The sequence below is a fragment of the Schistocerca nitens genome, chromosome 1, assembly GCF_023898315.1.
Source record: "Schistocerca nitens isolate TAMUIC-IGC-003100 chromosome 1, iqSchNite1.1, whole genome shotgun sequence".
Taxonomy (NCBI): Eukaryota; Metazoa; Arthropoda; class Insecta; order Orthoptera; family Acrididae; genus Schistocerca; species Schistocerca nitens.
The window spans coordinates 734,372,403-734,395,431 of record NC_064614.1 but is presented as its reverse complement, the minus strand read 5'-3'; the positions used below and the strand labels follow the sequence as shown (position 1 = coordinate 734,395,431).

The window sequence follows — 23,029 nt, the reverse complement described above, 5'->3', positions numbered from 1 at the left end:
CGGACGGTGGCGCTGTGACACATGGAAATCATGTACCCCATACTCTGGACATTAGTGCTACCAAGTTTGGTACTCCTGTGGTGATTAGTTTCAGCGTTATAACGTGTTAAATGGGGAAAGTTTAATTAAAACCACCCGGTATTTGAATCTGTTGGATTATTGTATTCTCGACGTGTCTCTTGAAAGCCTAGTGGAAATAACTTTGCTTACTTAATCCGAAGTCAATATAGATCATTTAATTACATTTGCTGTTACTCTACTTTTCTAAGTTATTTTCAATGTTTTCTTTTGTATCGGGTTGGTCTTTTGTCTGACGCCAGCTTGTGTGCATATGTTACAAGGCACCCACTTTTGTCTGTTTATCAATGCAAAAAGTGCAGATGATAAATTAATTTTTTATTCAGGTAGTTTTCCCACATTAATCGTGATAAATATCCTGTTCTCTGCACGCAAATTTTCAGGTGTGAAGGTAAGTTTCGTCGTCGATTGCTGAATATAGGATTGCTGTGGCAGATTTCCTACAGCGCTTGTTCATGTTCCATCAAGCAACCTGCACAGCGCATTGCATGGATGTGTTCAGTATTCGGTGATAGTTCTTGTAGATTCAGTTCTTTCGAATCACGTCGTTATTCAAATAACCTGAAGCATCACCGTCAGTTAGTATAAGGAGTGATCAAAAACTTCTCGTTTGACGGTGTTGCTGCAGCCTGTATGCAACGTAGCGCGACTGCGATGCGGATATATAAGCAACGACATGTAGGTAAGGGATTAGCGTGGGGGTTAGAACAAGGGGAGATGCCACTTCCTACGAAGAGCATAACCATCAACTGAAGGCAGGGGCAGAATCTCGGTGAGTGCAGGAAGTGAGTTTCTCAGTCAAATACCGTGTGACGTTTGCCCTCTTAGCTTTCGTACATCTAATCGGCATTCATTCCTGAATACGTATATTGATACAGTGTAAAGTATCGCTCCAATGCAGTATGAATACACACTCGACTCTTACTGTTATGGACACACCAATATGGCGGCGGTGGCTTCACTTTTGCCAAGTAAGGGCATCTTCCTTATTCTAACCTCCTTGGGAGTTAATGTGACTTTCATGTCTTTCCGACGTGCATGCAATAAATTCTGAAACGTGAACTACGGCGATGTTATTACCAAATGTGTCGAAGCAGGACCAACGTGCTGTTATTCTTTTCTTGGCTGCTACAAAACCCGGTAGACATCCGTCGTTGAATGAAGAATATGTATGGGGCAACAAGTTTGTCGAAGACCACAGTTGTGGGATGGTGGACCAGGTTATGTGATGGCCGCGATGGGATGCAATACCCCAGTCGATCGCAGAATCTACGCTAGCTCAAGTGGTATCTCGAGCACCCGCCCTATAATGGGTTCAAATGGCTCAAATGGCTCTGAGCACTATGGGACTTAACGTCGGAGGTCATCAGTCCCCTAGAACTTAGAACTATTTAAACCTAACTAACCAAAGGTCATCAAACACATCCATGCCCGAGGCAGGATTCGAACCTGCGACCGTAGCGGTCGCGCGGTTCCAGACTGAAGCGCCTAGAACTGCTCGTCTACATTGACCGGCTCCTGATCTCTCCCCGTACGTAATATGGCGCCTTCTGTCACTTAAAAAAGGCGTTGCGAGGGCGACGATTCCTGTCGACTGAGGATGTGCAGCAGGCTGTTATGGATTTTCTCACGCTGCTGGAACACGGTGTTCTGTAAAACAAATGTTCTCAACCTGGTGCGTTGGCGGGATGATTGCATCAATGCTCACTGCGATTTTGCCTGATTGGCATGCTCTATGATCGCCCCTTATAATTTTCGTGTTTAAGGGTACAGTGATTACAAACAGGGACCAAGATCAGCATTTCACATGGTTCAACTACAAGTTAGCTACTATTACACTCTTGTAATTTTTATGTCCGCCCCCGGTAGCTGAGTGGTAGAGTCTGCCTTCGGCGGTGCTACGGCACGGACGTCTGTTTACGTCCCTGCCGGAGACGTTCGCGCTCGCGCAGTTGTTTACCTCTTCGGCGTACTCGCGCGTTTAGACGACTCGATATAGAATGGCACATGCATACCGAAAGTCGACTCTCAAGATTAGTTTTTCGAATGAATATGCGAGACCGAAAGCCTATGAAATAGAAAGGTTCCTACGAGACGAAGTTAAACTTGACTACAACGAACTTATCGGAATCCACCTCTCCATAGTGAGCAGTGTTGTTTACGTCAAGCTGATTAACGATGCAGTATGTGACAGAATCATCCGAGATACTAAACATGGACTCAAATTTCGGCACTCTGATGGACATGTTGGAGAAGTAACTATTGATCATGCAGGACTGGGCTTACGAAACATACGTATTTTCGAACTTCCCTTCGAGGTTCCGTCTGACTTGGTCGTTGACGCCTTACGCCCATATGGAAGAGTGCTTAGCCACGTTGAGGAAAAATGGTCCAACTTCACGACTTACCCAGTTCTCAATGGGGTGCGTCAAATCAGAATAGAACTGACACAACATGTACCCTCGTACTTGTTCATCGGCGGATGCAGAGCTATAGTCATATACGATGGACAACCCAAAACATGCTCAGGCTGTGGGAAAGAGGGCCACGTCCGTTCCGAATGTATGCAGCGGAGGATAGTGCAAGTTCCAAACGGCGAACCCGTACCTCCGTCCACGTTGACGCCGCTGCCACTAACGTATGCGGACGCATTTCGAACGGATCCCATTCCGAAGAATGACCAACTACCAAATCCTGACAGTTTCCGGCAACCGACTGCGGCGGGGACCGCCTCCAGTGACGAAACGACGCACACCTCTGCAGCTCCGGCGCCGTCGACGCACTTAACCGAGCGGAAAGGATCGGTAGGAGAAATGGAAATTGATCCTGCTGTTGTGCCGACAGCTGCTTTCGTCCCTGAGCACCGGGAGTCACTTCCGCACTCGGATACGGAGGCGCACACGCGCAAACAAAGATCGCCGAAGCGCCACAAGAAACGACGGCTAGCGCCGTCGGATACCTGCTTACTGCAGTCCACGCCAGACGGACTTGGGTGTAACGTCGATACAGTGCATCCGGATGCGCAACGGGAGGTTCTACCTCCCACACAGCAGTCCGACGCGAATTAGGCTCCACAGGGGTTGAATACAGACACACCGGACGGAAAGCCGACGGAAGGAGTCCCTCCACCCACCGCAGCACCGCCACCGCCTTCGGTCAGCCCGGCAGGAGAGACACGACGGGAGCTGGACCTCCAGCACAGGAACTGGGCCGACGACTCCGATACTGACCCCCACACCGACGACGCACCCACAATGGCGAGTGCTGCGTCCACAGGATGTTAACCGCGCAGAAGATGCAGACTAACGCACAGACAGCATGTCACCGGGCAGAAGCACACAAATTACCATAAGCGTTCATGTGCGCTTTACGCACTGAGGAACAGCGGCAGGCATATCGAACAGCCTCTATTAATATTAATACGATCAGAACGCCTGTCAAATTGCAATTATTACGAGACATGTTGCATGCGTCAGACGTCGACATCGTTCTGCTGCAGGAAGTATGTGTTGAGAGCTTCCCCGACCTCTATGAGTACGATACGTACATTACACCTACTACTGACGGCGGCAGCGGAACAGCGATACTTCTACGTAGCGGCATAGTAGCCGAGGACGTGGTGTACCTGCCGTCAGCGCGAGGACTGGCGCTCACAGTGCTGGGAGTACGGGTCGTTAACATTTACGCACCGTCGGGGTCAGACAGACGGCGCGACCGATCCCGATTTTATGCAGAGGAGATTGCAACACTATTCTTAGGTCGGTATGAACATGTCTTATTTGGAGGCGACTTCAACTGCGTGCTCGCACCAAAAGATCAACACCCACGTTATACTTCGTGCCCGGAGCTGCGGCAACTCATACAGGACATGAATCTCATTGATACATGGGAGAAGATACATGGCGACAGACGTGGATACACCTACGTCACGAGTCACTCTGCAAGTCGTCTCGATCGCATCTACGTAACACGTCGTCTCGAACCTGCGATCCTCGATGCGGAATTGTGGCCTGTCGCCTTTTCAGATCACATAGCATATATATGCACGGTCTCCTTGAGTCGTCAACAAGTGTGGAGGAGTCGCAGTGTTTGGAAACTGAATACAGCACACCTTAGGGAACCTGAGTGCAAACGCTTAGTCGAAGACACTTGGCATGTGTGTGAACGACGCCTCCCGACGTATCCGACGACGTTGCAGTGGTGGCTGGAATGCGTTAAGCCTGCATTGCGCCGAGCGTTAATTGCATACGGAAGGGAGCAGATGATGTGGCGGCGATACACGACGGAATTTTATTTCACGATGCTCCGCGAACTTTCTGTACAAGCACCTTCACAGGAGCGTCGTGCAGGTATAAAACGAGCATAGGCCCAAATAATTTCCATAACGCGCCGCCGACTGGAGGGTGTCGCAATCCGTGCAAGGGCCTTTGAACGAGTCCGTGGAGAATCCCCGTCGATGTATCACGTTATCAGAGAAAAACAACGTAGTCGCAGAACCTTAATACAGACGGTCGTACTGCCAGATGGTCGCCGCATGACAACGCAAAAAGACATTGCCAACGCTTTCGTGGAACACTACGGTCATCTCTATGAAGAAGCGGAACACGATCAGGCAGCCTTTCTTGAGGTCCGACGAACGCTCTCCGCGTGTCTCGACGAGTCGGCCAACCTGGAGTTAACAGGTGAAATCACAGTTGACGACGTAATGGAAGCGATTGATAAGGGAGCATCGCACAAATCGCCGGGGCCCGACGGGTTTCCGTTAGAGTTCTATCGTACATTTAAAGATCTCATGACTCCACGATGGACTGCCATGTACTGCGAATTGATGTCTCCCAACGTGCCTCTTCCGCCCACCTTCGTGGAAGGAATGATCATCCCCATCCACAAATCATCTGGCGGCACAGGGATACAGGCCTACCGGCCACTGACCCTTCTTAATTGCGACTACAAGATCTACGCCAGGATACTTGCAGCACGCTTTAAACGCGTGATACGCCAAGTGATTTCACTCGACCAAACCCAGCTAGGAGGTGATAGCAATATACAAACGGCACTCAGCGACTACCGCGATGTTATCGCACTGGCTTCAACATGTCGTCTCCGGGGTGTATTGGTATCGATAGACTTCGATCGCGCATTTGACAGGCTGAGTCATGCTTATCTCACGGACGTGATGACGAAAATGAAGTTTCCGGAAAGTTTTGTCACCGTCGTCATGAGACTACTCCACGGAGCCGCATCCAAAGTGCTCATCAATGGACGCTTGGTGGGGCCCATCACCATCTCACGATCGGTCAGACAAGGGTGCCCGCTGTCAACGATATTGTATGCCATCGCTGTCGAGCCGCTGCTTTGTGGGCTCCGGAATCGACTCCAAGGAATGACGATAAGGCACAACAAGTTTATATGCCGAACATACGCAGATGACCTAGTGTTTTTAGCACGGTCAGGCGACGAGGCAAGAGCGGCCCTGCATTGGATTAATTTGTATTGTATGGCTACGGGAAGTCGCCTGAACATGGCAAAGTCGGGAGCGATGAACATCGGGAGAGGACTCCCGACAGGAAGTGTAGCACCGTTACAGCCAATCACCACGATGAAATGCCTAGGAATTTTCTTCACTACAGACGTTCGACGCACGGCGGCACTGAGTTACAGACATCTTCTGCAAACAATTCGTGCGAGTGTCCGCAGTCACAGGTTAAGGGCACTGGATATGATACAACGAGTCACCTTTGCCAACACTTATCTAGCCTCTCGCATCCCCCACCTGGCACAAGTTCTTCCTATGCCGGTGGTGTTGGCCCGCCGAATCCTGGCGGCACTAGGATATTTTGTGAGCACAGGTCTGCTTTTTAAGGTAGGATACGAAACCCTCACCCTTCCTCGTAGTCGTGGAGGTCTTGGACTAGTCCACGTACGCGACCGAGCAGTGGCTATTTATGTAACCACGATGATAAAGATGTGGACACGACACCAGACAAGTCTGACGGGCAGCTTGATAGACGAACTCGCTCCACCTTCTCGTTCGGCTCCGGTAGCGGTGGCTCACATCTCACCATCGCTTGCCCATATGCGAACCTTCTTTGTGGAACACAGTTATGTACATATGGAACTACCAACTACCAGGACGGCAACGGCACGTGATATATATCACATCTTGACTCGACGACGGCCGAATAATGCCGTAGAGCGCCGCCAACCAACGGTTACGTGGTCAGTGGTATGGCGTACAGTGCACCACCCACACCTTGATACGGGAACGCGCGCACTGTGGTATCAGGTGGTCAATGGGAAATACGTGACTCGTTCCAGGTTGCATACAATTCATATGGCGGACGAGCCACTGTGTCCGCAGTGCAATGTTATAGACACTGAGGAGCATCGCCTGATATGCGGTCCTTCGGCGGACGTATGGTGTTTGGTCAAAAAAATGATCGCCTTCCTCCTTCGGGTGGGGCCGCAAACAATAGAACCACGCACACTACTTCTCCCAGATAGGACGTATTATCCCCGAACGAAGACAAACGCAGTGACTTGGATTCGAGGTTTGACTGTGCGTTATCTTTTCCGAGACGGCAGTAAGAATGTGCTTGACTTTTGGGCCTTACTACAGGAACACCACTCACAGCTTATGAGACATCCGAGATATCGATCATATTACGCAAATTTTTTAGGGCGTGCCTTGCTTGATCCCCCACCCAGTTGGGGTGTCCCGGGTAGGAGAATGTAATTATTGTCTATAAGTATCAGAACAAGAAAGGACCAGGACAGTGGAGAGGATCCACAAACACACGTGAAGTACCCGACACCAACGCGAGGTATGACGGGATTAGCGAGGTACGCGCCTAAAAGAGGAACGTCGAACGTTATTGTTTTGTACTGACAGAAGCAGGATATTTTATTTTATTTTTTTTTCACTATTATGTAAAAAAAAAGGTCCACTTATTTACGTTTCCCAGAAAAATTTTATTTTATAAAGTCATCGTCTTATATATTTACAGAAAAAGTGCTAGAAGCAGTTTATGTTTGTTATTGTTACACAAAAAAAAAAATAGAATGAGAGGTCCTTGGTTCAAATCTTCCCTTGGGTGAAATGTTTACTTTCTTTATTTTCTCAAAGTTATGATCTGTCCGTTCGTTCATTGACGTCTCTGTTATTCTTATAAAAAAAAAAAAAGTGGTCAGCGCGACAGAATGTCAATCCTAAGGGCCCGGGTTCGATTCCCGGCTGCGTCGGAGATTTTCTCCGCACAAGGACTGGGTGTTGTGTTCTGCTAATCATCATCATTTCATTCCCATCGACGTGCAAGTCGCCGAAGTGGCGTCAAATCGAAAGACTTGCACACGGCGAACGGTCTACCCGACGGGAGGCCCTAGTCACACGACATTATTAATTTTTAAACAATTTTACGAGTGATTTTTGGCAGCGGTTGATGTTCAGTCACACAGGGTAATGCTTAATTTTATTAATTGCGCGATTTTTTGTAAGTTTGAGTTACAAAATTAACTTGTTATCATTTTCCAAACTCAGATTACATTGTGAAATTGTTTATTGGATCATGCATTTATTTACAATAAGGCGTAGTTCCACTAAATCATGGTCTGGAGATACTACTTCGATTAGTAGTTGAATCTCCTGAGATAGCAGCCCATTTGCAAATTTGTGACATATTCCATGATCCTGAACTAAGATTCTATTGATTTCTTAGCTAATTCCAGTTGCAACTTCTTTCAGTTAACTGTAATGGAACTCAATTTGGAATGTACTTTAAACAGACATGTTGCCTTTCAGATCAGCCATCGCAAAACTGCAAATTCATATAAACACGACAATAGAAGTGCTCGTAGGCTCACCAAAAGCTAACCAAACCACTCAGTTCGCGGCCATTTCCACAATGATCCAAGAAACATGTGTGGAGAGACATACGGTAATATTTTAACATACTCGTAACCATTTTCTTTCAAAAGTCAGATTTTGGAAACTTTTGGAAGTTATCTCGTATCTACAGCAGTCCTCCAAAGTGAAAGTACTGGTAGTGAATTAAGATCGGCGTAGTAATATTGTAATAAACCACGTTCACAACATGAGAACATTGGATGAATCATACTGATGCTGAAGCTGGAGCTTTGACCACCATTTAAACTGACTTAAAGCTGCAAGGAATGGAGAATAAAGGAATAATATTGCATGTATAAGTGTTAACTGCGGTCTCTTTATTTCAGTCACTGCTGTACCTTGAATCCTGTCTTATGTGACGGGAGCGCCTGACTCATTTCGGGAAACATAATAGCGTTTGATGATTATATATTCAAATAAATTATAAGTATAAAAAATGCAACTTTTACCGTCGCAGTAGTGGGAATGGGAGTTCAGAAGGGACAAATGTTTAGTTCGAGAACACTCGTCGTCATACATATTTCCAATCTACATCTTTATTGATGATAAACAAATCTTCGTATTTATTGAGCGATGTCCATGTCAAATGGCAACAGTTACGAGAACAGCAGTTCAGGCCGGGATGGGGGTCGCCTGGAAAGCAATGCTCTCGATGCCGCACTCGTTGGTCCCCCTCAGGATCTTGAAGTAGCCGGCGTCTCCCCACTCGCCGCCCCAGCTGTTCTTCACGATCCAGTACTTCTCTCCAGAGGCCTCGTCCACTCCGTATCCCACCAACAGCACCGAATGGCTCACGGACTGCACAGTGTGTGACACAGACGATTATGATCTAATAAATAAATTATTCGTAATTTTGTAAAAATGCTTCCAAAATAGAAGATTCATTGCCCACAACGCAGTTGATACTTGTCCTGACCAGTAGTTTCAGTGAAGTTATAGTGCCATCTTCAGGTAATCGGATATATTAATTGTAAAGCACCTATGTGTGGTAAATTGCCATCTGGCCATTGAAAACATGGAGCTAAACTCACAAAAAGACAGTTTCATGCAACAGAAAGTACACTAAAATGGAAGCCATAACTATATCAGCAAGGCACAAAGGCGTCATATACACTGTGTGATCAAAAGTATCCGGACACCCCCAAAACATACGTTTTTCATATTAGCTGCATTGTGCTCCCAGGTACTCCATATCAACGACTTCAGTGGTCATTAGGCACCGAGAGAGCAGAATGGGGCGCTCCGTGGAACTCACGGACTTCGAACGTGGTCAGGTAATTGGGTGTCACATGTGGCATATGCTTGTACGTGAGATTTCCACATTCCTAATTATCCCTAGATCCACTGTTTCTCAAGTGATAGTGAAGTGGGAACGTGAAGAGACACGTGCAGCACAAAAGCGTACAGGCCGATCTCGTCTGTTAACTGACAGAGAGTGCCGACAGTTGAAGAGGGTCGTAATGTGTAATAGGTAGACATCTATCGAGACCATCACACAGGAATTCCAAACTGCATCAGGATCCACTGCAAGTATTATGATAGGCGGGAGGTGAGAAAACTCTGATTTCATGGTCGAGCGGCTGCTCATAAGCCACACATCACACCGGTAAGCCAAACGACGCCTCGCTTGGTGTAAGGAGCGTAAAAATTGGACGATTGAACAGTGGGAAAACGTTGTGTAGACTGGCTAATCACGGCAGACAATGTGGCGATCCGATGACAGGGTGTGGGTAAGGCTATGCCCGGTGAATGTCATCTGCCAGCGCGTGTAGTGACAACAGTAAAATTTGGAGGCGGTGGTGTTATGATGTGGTCGTGTTTTTCATGGAGGGGGCTTGCACCTCATGTTGTTTTGCGTGGCACTATCACAGCACAGGCCTACATTGATGTTTTTAGCACCTTCTTGCTTCTCAGCGTTGAATAGCAATCCGGGGATGGCAATTTCATCTTTCAACACGATCGAGCGCCTGTTCCTGCACGGCCTGTGGCGGAGTGGTTACACGACGATAACATTCCTGTAATGGACTTGTAACACCACAGCTCTTATGCTGTATGGATTTATTTATTAATTTTTTTTGCTTTATTTAATGTTACATTGTTGATCGTCTGTAAATGTGTTTGAATCGATAACATAAAATTGTGTACTCTTTTCTTTGTTAAAACTTTGATGTCGTAGTTTGTTTCAATGCAAAGTAGTGTATCTGTACTGTAAATACTTTGTCCCATTTGGAGGGAACAAAACTTACTGTATATAATTGTAATTCTGTGTGAACAATTTTTTGTAAAAGTGTCAATATGTGAAAATGTTCTGTTTTATTTAATGTGTTTGTTTGCTGTTAAGTAAACTGCTGACCTTCACCTAGAATCACACAGGAGATGGGTAGACATTGCACATCCACAAAAACATCCATTTAAACAAAGGTTTCAGATGTCATTAGATCGATTTATAAGCAAGACCACGATTGTTACAGTGTCCATTGAAGTCTCTTTCAGTAAAAACGAGAAGCATCTGGTCCAAACAAGACTGTTACAGTCGCAACAGACGGAACAGTACCCATGTAACTGAAAATGCGTTTTCATTTCGACGCACGGGTTTCGTTAAATTACTTTAAACGTCTTTGGTGTAGAATCAAACAATGGTTTGGTTGAAGATTCAAGAACAGTTCGTTCAATAAGTTCTAGATGTATGATGAATTACTGCATTTTCCTCTGCTTTCCGTTTATGCCAGGAAATGTTGTCTGCTTGCATATTTTTCAAGTATTCTTGTAGTTGGCTTTGGTCTTTTTGACCTTGTTTCACGTTCACTTGCAGCACTACCCATTTCATCTTGTAACATCTGAGTAAATGTTTTATTACTCCACAAATCGAACCATAGACCCAGCCATAGAGAAAACTACACGACCTGCTCGAAAGTACCTAGACACCTGTTAGAAGATATTAATGTCGGGTGTGTCTACCATTGAACTCTGCTGGTGGAATGGCAGCCCATTCATCCTCAAGACCCCAAACCAGAGAAGGAAGTCAAGCTGGACGCTGGAGTCTTGAACTAAGTCGACGTCCTAACCAATCCCAAAGGTGTTTCTTTGGGTTCAGGTCGCGGCTCTGGAGAGGCCAGCCCATTTCAAGGGTACTATTGTCCACAAACCAATGCCTCACAAATGTTGCTTTACGATGCAGTGCATTATCATGCTGATACAATCATTGCCTCCGAACTGTTGCTCTACTGTAAACAGTACACACTACTGGAAAATGTGATCACATCCTTCCGCTTTTAGCGTTTTCTTAAGTGCAAGAAGGAATCGACATTCTAACCTCGAAAACTACCCCCATACCATAATACCATCTCCACCACACTTCCCTGTTGGCACTACGCATGATGGCAGGTAACGTTCTCCAAGCATTCGCTACACCCAACCTATTCATCGAATTGCTACAAGGTATAGCGTGATTCATCACTGCAAATCACTCGTTTTCAGTCATCCTCTATCCAGTGGCTTCGCTATATACACCATCTGAAGCGTCGCTTAACACTGACCACAGAAATGCGTGACTTAACAGGAGTTTCTCGACCACTGTACCACGTTCATTTTAACTCCATACACATACCCATTGTTCTAGCTGGACTGCTGCAAGCGCTTTGGAACTGGAAAGTGATTCCTTCGGCTGATTTCATGTGGTTTTTTTACCCTGCCCCTGTCCGTTAGTGCACGAGGTCTACCTGCTCTTGATTTAGCTGTGGCTCGTCGTTAATATTTCCGCTTCCCAATCAGAAATAGCTTACTTCGGCACTTTAGAAGCGTTTAAATGTCCCCGATTAATTTTTAACTCGGGTGACATCTAGTAACTAGTGCACGTTTGAAGTCACTGAGCCTTCCTGAGCCGGCCGCTGTGACCGAGTGGTTCTAGGCGCTTCAATCCGGAACCGCGCTCCTGCTACAGTCGCAGGTTCGAATACTGCCTCGGGCATGGACGTGTGTGATGTCCTTAGGTTAGTTAGGTTTAAGTAGTTCTAAGGTCTAGGGGACGGATGACCTCAGATGTTAAGTCCCATAGTGCTCAGAGCCATTTGAACCATTTGAGCCGTCCTGACCTACTCGTCTTGCTGTTACTGCTTCTAATACCACCGCCTCCACATCTAGTGGCCGACTCCTAATTACATATGGGTGTTTGAAGGTCTTTGATCAGATACTGTAGCTTAGTTACACTCCAGTTCAAAGTGGTGCACGTTGTTACCTCAACGCGAAAGGAACTGAAGTGAACGCGGAAAACAACTTCGCAGGGAGGTAAAAACGAGGAAGGAATGAAAGTACTGAAGGAAAACGCGACGGAACGTGCAAGCAGGTGTTAATGGTGTGTATAGGAGAGACCCGATGCCGAGTGGAGGAGTAGGGTCAAGTATCTACCCAGAAGAAGAAGTAAGGTGCACACAAGAAATGTCCGATTTAGGATATGGATAAATGTCTTATCAGCAAGCAATTTCCGCGGTACTGTGAACAGTACATGAAAATACCCAGACTCTGACAGCACAGCGAGAAAATCCTGAGAAAAATGGTTCTATCTTTGGGATTAGGTTTTAAAAGATATCATCATAAAAGAATCGAGTGCAAAAGAGACTACACAGTTTCAAAACACGCAGGCTACATTTTCACGAAAAAATCAATCATAAGAATTAAAATTCCCAGTGGTTCATGTAGACGAGATGTGAATTCAAAGCCATCACAGTGTGAATAAACGTTTTGGAAATGATAGCGTACGATTATTGTCAAATAAAAGTGTTGGTTTCTTTATTTCCCTCTGCTGTGGTCACATAATGTTATGTCCTCTCTGAGGACATAACATTTTGTAATCGTAGACGGAAAAAAGAAATTTATTCTACACTTTCCGGATCACTGGCCGAGTCGGGACCATTTTGCAGCTTGTGAAAAAAGTGCTGCTCACTGACTAATTTTCATGGCATTTACTTATTGGCATGTAGCGTGTGAGTGCGTCCCGTTTGCAAGAATACTGGTACCATGTTACTTGTGAATCCCCCCCCCTTTATTACTCGGTGCTATTATCGCTCTGCCGAAAAATGCCACTATGTCACAAGTTGTAGGACATTTTTAGGTATAGAAAGGAAACCATTTTTGGAAATTTATGAAATCGTAAAATTACTACAGCTCACTCCATCGTAAAATTACTTTGAATTCGATAAGGGAATACACACAGGAAGAGCGGGCAGCAATGGGAAACTGTATAGCAGCTACTACCGCAGACATATGAAGGGCGTATTTCAATAGTAGTTGTACCACTATTGAAATAAGCCCTTCATATTTCTTAATGTACTAGAACAATTTTTCACCTCCAGTTCTGCATCCCTTAACAAAATTATATCTGACAACCTTAGATAACATATTGCATCAATGGGACGATCCGTCATTTGACAACTGTCAAAAAGTAACACGAAATTTCTATAGAAGGTAAATATTGACCTATATAACAACGCAGTAAATAAAAGTAATTACGATTCAAGATGTTGTATGGACGTCACTCTATCTATACGTAAGTATAATATAAGATAAAAATCTTATAGAACAGTTACATAGACGTAGAATTAAATGCTTCTTAAATCTAATGTTTTGACGCCTCTGTAACTGAATGATAAATAATTACTCAGTATTTTCGGTTTATTGCCATATGGCAACACTATGATCTTGCCAATGTAGGCATAACCATTTTCCACATGGGCGGATTCAGTACAATGCTGTTTATTATTTTTATTTCGTAGACATAGCGCCAATTCCAGCTTCATGCTTCTACGATGGCATACATTCAGCGGCAATTAGAAATATTCCTGAAGAAAGTGACGATTCGAAATTGGGCAACACCGACAGTGAAGAAGTATTTGCATATGATTCAGAGGATGAAAGTGATGGACGTAATAGTCCTCATGGAACTTCGGCTATAGTCGTTTCTGAGACTGACGATGGCAGTGAAGGAGAACAAGAAGAAGAGGAAAAGGAACAAGAAGGGGAAGAACATGACGAAAATAATGTGTTACACTAAAAGGACATTGTAGCGGCAGCAGAAAATAGTGCTCCAAAACCAAATAAAAGGCCTGTACATGCATGTAGTTGGAAGAACTGCCGGAAGGTACTAGTCATGCCAGAATGGACCGTTACACTCGACATCCCTTCTCATGTGAGAATATTTTCCTATGTTTCTTGGAAGCCAAATGTTAGACATTATTGTTGAGGAGTCAAACAGATTATCCATTCAAAAAAATTCTGCAAAAGGGCTGAAACTTGGCAGACAAGAATTAGAAATTTGGATAGGAATGGTGTTCTTTATGTCTGTGATTAGACTCCCTTCTACTAGAGATTACTGGAATCTTGAGACTAGAGTTCCCATTGTAGCTGATACAATGCGTATACATCGCTTTCAACAAATAAAAAGTAACATACATTTTGCTGATAATTTGAGAACAATACCCAAAAGAGAGCCAGGGTATGATCCTATATACAAAATTAGAAGCCTTATTGACCATACTGTTTATAAGTGTAAAGTGCTTCCGAAGCCGGAAATTTCAGCCTTGACAAGCAGATTATACCAAAGGGCGTTATTCAATGAAACAGTACAATGCAAAAAAAAAAAAAAAAAAAAAAATGAGATGGGGCTACAAAATGTTTGTACCATCTGATGTGAATGGTTTAGTATACAACTTTGAACTGTATATTGGCAGAAGTAACCAAAATGAACATCTTCCTGACAATGGAGCCAGTGGAATTGTTGTGCTAAGGCTAGCTAGTGTAATACCTGAGCACAAAAACTGTAAAATATTTTTGACAACTGGTTCTGTAGTTTAGATCTGCTAATGAAACTGACAGAGAGAGGGATCTACAGCCTAGGCACTGTTCGTTCAAATCGTGTAAAGGGATGTGTGTACGACTTTGAAAAGAAAATGACGAGATCTGCTAGAGATGCAACAGATTAAGGCAGTGTTCTATGGGGAATATGCAGTTTCTAATGTAAAGTGGCATGACAACAGATTTGTGATACTACTCAGCAATTTTGTGGGAGCAAATCCAGTGACTGAAGTGGAAAGATTTGACTAGAAGTTGAAGAAGTCAGTCAAGGTATCTTGCCCCAGGGCAGTAATTGAGTATTATCAGTTCATGGAAAGTGTAGATCTTGTGGATTCAGTTCTAGCATTGTACAGGTCCAGATACGTTCCAAAACATGTTATCACAGAATATTTTTTCATATTCTAGACCTGATGGTTGTGAATGCGTGGTTTCTTTACAGAACAGATGCACTATCAAGTGGAATGCATTGGAAAAGCACGCTTGCTTTAGCTGAGTTCAAGAAAGCCGTAGGTAGAGGTTTGCTGTTTCAGGGGAAAAGTGAGACAAGGAAGCAAGGAATACCTAAAAGTAATTCTATTGAGGGAGCTGCACGGCGAAGAAGAAGAAAGGACCAACAGCTGCACTGCCTGAAAAAGATATGGGGATAGATGGCATAGGACATTTGCCTATTACAGATATCAAAGGAAGGTGTAAAGGTCCATCATGCAATGGAATTGCGAGAGTGAAGTATTTGAAACGCAAGGTACATTTATGTTTCACTGCATATAATAACTGTTTTTTGAAATTTCACACTGAGTGATGAAATGAGGTATCGACTTGTTGAATAATATGACAAAATATTTTTTTGAAAACAGAAAAGTAGCAGTTTTTCACCAAAAACTATTCATAAATGTGTGTAGAAGCACATTTGTGTGTCTTTCTTAAGTCATTTTACACATGTATGTAAATGAAAGTGTAGTGAGTCTTGTGGGAAGTGTTGGCACACACATGGTGTTACCATATGGCAACCATCCTAAAACATTGAATAAATCAAAATTACATCAAAATTTCTATGTTTAACCTATTACACAGTATTTTGTGTGTCAGACCCTACCCCCCCCCCCCCCCCCCTGATATGTATTTATTGAAATTGGTTTCCTAGGGGAAAAAAGAGTCATGCAATAGAGAGTTAAACACGTGGTACTGAATTCTCCCAACTTAAACTGATATTCCTGTGCATGGAATCATATTTGAACTTGATACCTATTTTGTCATCGGGAATGATTAGTTTGCGTATTAATTACAACAAAAATTATTCTATACTTATATATCAGGCACACTGAAAAAGTAATGTATTGAATGTCCGTTTCTTTTTCTGTACAGTTCTGACGAAGCTGATTTGTCGTGGTGACTGTTAAATAGTTTCTTTCATTTTCTTCACAAATTGCCACACCTTGTAAAGTTATTACTTTTTAAGGCGAGAGAATCACGGTCTTTCTCGACTGTAATTTTGTCCAAAAAGCCATTCTGCATTCATAATGAAACATTTTTATAAATCTTTTCATCCCCTGTTTCACCGCATTAGTGGCTGAATTTCCAGAACTCTGAGGCATGTATTTTTTTTTTATTTCTAACCGAGAATTCAAAGATCACTTCTCATAGATATAGCTTTAGAAATGTCTTAGTAGTTATTTAATAGTGATTTATTTTCAAAAAAATCGCCCTCAATTTCACCACCTTTGGGGTTGAATTTCTAAAACATTCTGAAACGTATTTTTTATAATTTCTGTCCGAGAAATCAAATACCAATTTTCGTATTTCTAGGTTCAAAATTGTCGTAATAGCAACATATTTCCAAAAAACCTTCAATCCCTATTTCAACACCTTATGGGTGGAATTTCGAAAACTCTGTTGTTAAACGATGCCCATAGTTTAAGTTCAAATGTCTCTTCAAATTTTAAGTTTCTGTCTTTAGCGGTTCGGGCTGTGCGATGATGAGTCTAGCAAAAATGGGACTTAACTTCTGAGATCATCAGTCCCCTAGAACTTAGAACTACTTAAACCTAACTAACCTAAGGACGTCACACACATCCATGCCCGAGGCAGGATTCGAACCTGCGACCGTAGCGGTCGCGCGGTTCCAGACTGTAGCGCCTAGAACCACTCGGCCACTTCGGCCGGCTGAGTCTAGCAGTCAGGACGTTTTCTTTTATGTATAAAAACTACCAGGTTATTGAGAAAAATACCCTGTGTAGAAAGAATAGTATATAATTCTCTCTATAACGTTATCTCTGTTGACTACATGTAAAAATGTCTATATGACTTTTGTTTTTGTACTTCCGCTGTTCTGAACCTATACTGTGCACAGTAAATTGTATGTGATTAGCATGTATAAGTTTATTTGTAAGTGGACTACAAGAAAATCGTAAATAAGAGCTTTTTTTCCAAATTCACCGTGAACTCTATATCAAGATCGATCATTACTTACAATATTGCTTTCGTTTATACAGGGTGAACATTAATAAAACCGACAGACTGCAGGTACGAATTCCTGACTGGAAATGGAGAGAAAAAGGTCATATGAACATGTAATCGGAAATGTGTCGTTGCCCAATAGATGGCGCTGATGAATGAAAGAAATCTGTCCCTCTAGTTCGTCGGTTTTATTAGTGTTCACCCAGTATATTACAGTAAAGGCAACAGAATAATGCAGCAGCTCACACATCGAAAACATAACGAACAAATTACATCACACCCGAAAAACGCACTTGAAATGGAAAGCATACCCAAAAACGCTTCGTGCAAAAGACAAATAAGAAGAAAGACTTGACTGATAGCAGAAAATCGTTATTTTATAAACAGAAGATACCACCTTACCCCATAAATATTTTGTAAAAAGAAAGTTAATTGCGACATTAATAGGGTACGGGCGCCAACGTCAACTACTCACCACGAGTGGGTTGAAGTCAGACCTGGTGGTGGACTCGACGTGCTTATAGACGCCACTCGTGTAGGCCCGGAAGTCGTTGTAGACCATGAAGTCCACAGAGAGCGGTCCGTTCTGTATCAGCGCCTCCTGCATCAGCACCTCGTTGCAGCCACCGTAGTAGCCTGCAAACGAAACACAAGCTCAGTTCACCAAACTCTCCGGAACAATATACAGGCTGTTTCAAAAATATTCATATCATTTCACAACAGCATAATTACTATATGAATGAAGACAGTAACTTCTGGTGATTTTTAACTTATGTGTAGTGTGTTGCGACACACTCCAGCAGTGTCAAACTGTTGTCGTCGTATCTGGATTGGACAGATTACATCTTAGAGAGCCTTTCAGGCTATAAAAATATTTCTATATAAAGTAATTAATATTAATTATAATTTATTTGCGATTGTATATGTGTTGCGAGAGCGGACAAGAGATACCAAACAAACAGTCTTCGCACATATCATAAAAGTAGGTGTATTTATGTATGTACGTACCATATCTCCTCCTAAACCACTGGATCCATTGTAGTCTAACTTGGTACACATACAACTTACCGTCTGGAAAGAACCGATGTGGATGTAAGAACCACCTACCACTTAAAAGGGTGGGTGAGTGGGATGAAAAGGAAACCTAGCTCACGACGTGCAAATAGCCAGACTACATTCATCCAGTGTTTGAGACTGAGAGCATTTAGTGAGTTGCACCAAACTTTACACTTAAGTTCGAACCTTCAGGAGAGTTTTTGTCGCTGACACCCCCCACAACGTGCTGAAAGGTAAGTTGTCTATCGCTGTTCGTGTAGTAAAACGGCCGTATCAGGCACAACCTTTCAATGTATTGCTTCTTTACTCCTAACTCTATTTGCAATGTAAGTTTCGGACAGTATTCACATATAACACTAAATGTACTTGTAAAAATGTATCATTGTACAACGACGTCATAAATACTGAGATGCATGAAAAACTGGCGTATTATATATGATGCTTTGATTTATTACTTCTTTACCACTAACTCTATATTCACAACACATTTTGTAGACAATATCCACATATACCACTGGATGTATCTGCAAAGTTATATCATTGCAAGTCACATAGTTCAGGAGATATGACGCCGTAAATGTCTACGCAACTCAATGTCGCATCAAAATGTCACTGTACGGTGAAATTCACTAGAGATATGGGTGAAATATATGTACGAATACATATGAAATGTGTTAAATATGAGTGAAATATATGTGACATGTGCGTACACTGGCAAAGCCACAGGTAAAAAGGGACAGAAGGACAGAGAGAGAGGCAGGAGTAGATGGAGAGTGAGGTTGGATGTGAACAGAGAGAGAGGGTGAGGATTAAATGGACAGAGTGTGGGAAGAGGAAGATGGACAGGAACGGGGGTGAGGAAAAGATGAACAGAGAGAGAGGGGAGAAGACGGGTTTAGAGGGGGATGGAGGACATGGACAAAGGACAAAGGAGCAGATGTAATGGGGGGGGGAGGGGGGAGAGAGGAGGAAATAGAAAGCAGAGCAGGAAATGGATATAGAGGTGGGAAGAGGGGATGGACAGAGGGAGGAAGAGCGGAAGTACAGAAGGGGGAGTACCAGATGGATAGAGAGGGACAGGAGAAGATGGATAGTGAGTGGGGGTGCAGGAGGTGGACATATTGGGTGAGAAAAAACGGAAAGAGAGGGGGACGAAGAAATAGACATAGAGAATGAGAAGGAGGCCATGGACTCACAGAAGATGGGAATAAATACATAGCCGGGCAATACCGAACACTCAGCTAGTTGCTCATACATTTTACCGGTGCTGATTGCTATTAAATCAGAAAGTTGGCAGTTTTCGCCAAGCTGGCGTTTTCCATTGTGAGGGACCTCTTCTCTGTGCCTACTGTGACATAGATACACTAGAGAGGTGCTAGAGAAGCGATCCTGACCTTTAAAGGAGGACAATGCTAGCTAGCTAACTTAACTTTGCAGCCTACCCAAAACTGTGTAAATTAGCGCTCTTGGGTTGGCTATAAAAGTGGGGCCTTTCGCGCATCGGACGTTTTCTCCGAAACACGAGTCGTTAAATAACTCTTACAGCAATAGCCCTTCTTCTTCCGCCATCAAGGCGTACATACATGGCTGGTACAGTCAGTCTCCAGACCATATGGTCCCACTTGAGATGCCATGTGAAGGTGGTTTCACTGAGTGCTATAATCACGAAGACGTCGCTCTAATGCTACTGATTTGTCGGAGAATCACTGCATGGTCTTGCTGTCCGCTAGCTGTTACAATCAAACCATCAGAAATTATGATGGTCACTCGTGTTTGAGACTTTAACTGGACCTCTGTCGTCGCCATGTCGCTGATGGGGTAACTTACTTCGTTCTGCTGCCGTGTACCATCGTTAGAAAGTATCTCTTTTGCTCACCCTCTATTACATGTTTCATTTGTTCCTTTTGCAAGTTTTCTCTAATCATTTATGTGTGTAGTTTTTCTTGACTGACTGGGCGTTGTAATCACTGTCTTGCATTCCGGAACTGTTGACGCAGCACCTTTTCACCTCGTGTGAGTTTCATTGTTACCATAATTGTGTTTTCTTTTCAAATTACATCTATTTAAGTAGTCTGTAGTCGATTATCATTTCAGTAGAGTTATGCTATTCCCTTCTGTCGTTAATCTATCATCACGCCGCATCTACGTCTTTGTGACTGTGTCGATAAGGTTGAGTTACCCCTGCTGAAAGAAATGAGCTAGATGCCTTAGGCTCGGGCAGGACAGAGGAAGGTAGTGGGTGCTTACACAGCTCGGAAAGCGGTTCAGCAATTTCACAATAGGACTCCAAAGATTTTATTTTGAAAACAACCATGTAATATTGCTAGAGTATATTTTTTACACACGTGCACATACAACACTGGAATACTCCACGCCAAGAATGAATCCCCAAAACTCAGCCTTTTATTATTTATCAACATCAGGGGCTTATATGGCCTGACAAATTTACGTTACCGCGAAACACATCAGGCTGACACATGGTGAATGGTTAATTCTCGACCGGAACGACAAGTAGACTACTGTCTAATGCCCTGAAAACTCTTTCCAGTGCGCTCCACATCTTGTACGAGCACGAGGGGGCGACCTGTAGTTTTGCCCATTCACAAACAACCAGTGTCTTGAAGCTGATGGAGTCATCGCTAAATGCTTTGAACTGCAGCGGGTGCACTACTGTACTCAAGACCAAAATACTGCAGCACAGCTGTAACTGAATCGGACCTGCGTAAACGAAGAACACAAAGCACCTTTTGTTGCTCTGTTATCTACATTTCGACGCGAAGCACACTGGCTAAAGAAGTAGTGAGGAAACAATGTGTTTGAGCCAGAGAGGCCTTACCAACAACACTGTGAACGGCAACTTACAACTGGTGCCAAGATAAACTTCTACTTTCGATCCACAAGTCAAAATTTAAGCAAGTTTCTATCTTCATTCATGTAAAAAATATTGTCGTAAAATAGAAATGTATTGAAGCGTCCCGTACTAAATGGTCATTATTACTATCCTGCAGATTGAAAGAGAGTTTCTTACTCTTTCCTCAAAATAGTGCGTGTCTTTTGTAAACGGCTGGGTACTTTCGCAATGTAGCGCCCGAAATCAATGGGAGAGAGTGGAAAACGCTTTTCTCGCACAAAGGCTACTTCTGTAGCACTACGTGAGCCGTCGAGTTGGACGAATATTAACAGCGTCACATGGCACCACACAGTTCATTATGAAACTGAGGACATGTTAGGGATTTAATCCGGAACTCGTCACAAGCAGATGATAAAAACCCATGTGGCAACCACCGCTCCCCACCATCGTCCCTCTCACCCTTACGAGTACTTTGATGCGGCCCGCCGTGGTTTCCGCCCCTGTGTCAATCTCTTCATCTCAGAGCAGCACCTATATGCAACACCGTCTATTATACGCTGTATATATTCCAGTTTCTGCCTACAGATCTTTAGTACCATGCAAGTTATTCATTGATTACTTACCACTTATCGTATCACCCTGCCGCTGTTTCCTATTAATGTTTTTCAAATGTTTCTCTCCTCGCCAATTGTCCAGAGAACATCCCGATTTATTATCATTTCATCTAATTTTCAACATATTTCTACAGCACGTCTCAAATACTTCGGTTATTTTCTTTTCTGATTTTTCCACGTTCCATGATTCACATCTATACGTTGCCGTGCTTCGAAAGTACGTTTTCAGAAATTGCTTCCTAAAATTAAGGTCAGTGTTTGATATTAGTGGATTTCTCTATAAAGAATGCCATCTTTGACTGTGCTAGTCTGCCTTCTATGTCCTCCTTGGTTCGTCCATCACATGCTACTTTGTTTCCAAGCTAGCATAATTTCTTCACCTCGTTTCCTTCGTGGACCCCAATTTTGCTAAGTGTCTCGCTATTCTCATTTTTGTTATTCCTCGTCTTATCCTTCGCTCTAGTCATTGCTTTCCTAACCGATTCTGCGGAGACCCACATCTTTTCTCACTACATTTCAGAGTCCTTCTCTAACACTTTTCAAACGTTTCAATTCTCTTCTGTTTCATTTTTCTCGCGTCCACTCACTTCCACAGAATTTTGTGTCCCGCTGAACGTGCTCTAAAATTTCGTTCTCAAAGTTTAAGCGTTGTATAATATGTTATATTACACTGTTTGTATTCTGAGCAGCTGAGTTACGCCAAGGACGAGTTAACGTCGAAGCACAAGCCAGATTGAAGATGGATCTGAAAGAAAATCAGCACACTGTCCTTTTCAAAGGAAAATTCCCGGCAATTGCCTTAAATGGCTTAGGGAAAGAATGAAAAATGTGAACACAGGCATCCCGCTGCCCCCCCCCCCCCCCACCGCCACCCTCCCGCCTCTGAGGGAATCTGATGGAGAAGATGCAGCGAATAGCAGTCGCATTACTTGTCAGGTTCCATCCGGCCCCTGCATGTCAGGCACCTGCAGTTTCCTGAGACATATTCAGTGCGTTGCTAATGATGCAGGAAAACGAGGCATTTCATGAAAGACAGAAGCACACAAAATACCTTCCGCCAGAGACGATAAGGTAGCTTGTACAGTCTACGTATATACAAAAATGATTACTCACCGCCGATGAATTCGTAAGCGGACGAGTAGTGACGCGTACAGGTGACGTTAGTGGAACATCCCGTGTTGCTGCCGACATATGGGCTGCACGACTCCTCCACGAGACCGTAATCCT

General features: G+C 43.7%; 1 protein-coding gene across 1 annotated transcript in view; it reads right to left on the bottom strand.

Annotated features, from left to right (window-relative positions):
• Positions 1 to 8,495: 8,495 nt before the first annotated feature.
• Positions 8,496 to 23,029, bottom strand: part of LOC126260141 (dipeptidyl peptidase 1-like) — a 63,267-nt gene continuing 48,733 nt past the window's right edge. The window contains exons 8-10 of the mRNA XM_049957396.1: positions 22,916 to 23,027; positions 17,757 to 17,917; positions 8,496 to 8,779 (exon numbers count right to left, since the gene is read on the bottom strand). Coding sequence (XP_049813353.1) covers positions 8,594 to 8,779; positions 17,757 to 17,917; positions 22,916 to 23,027 — 459 coding nt within the window. The 3' untranslated portion in view covers positions 8,496 to 8,593. The remainder of the gene's footprint in view (positions 8,780 to 17,756; positions 17,918 to 22,915; positions 23,028 to 23,029) is intronic.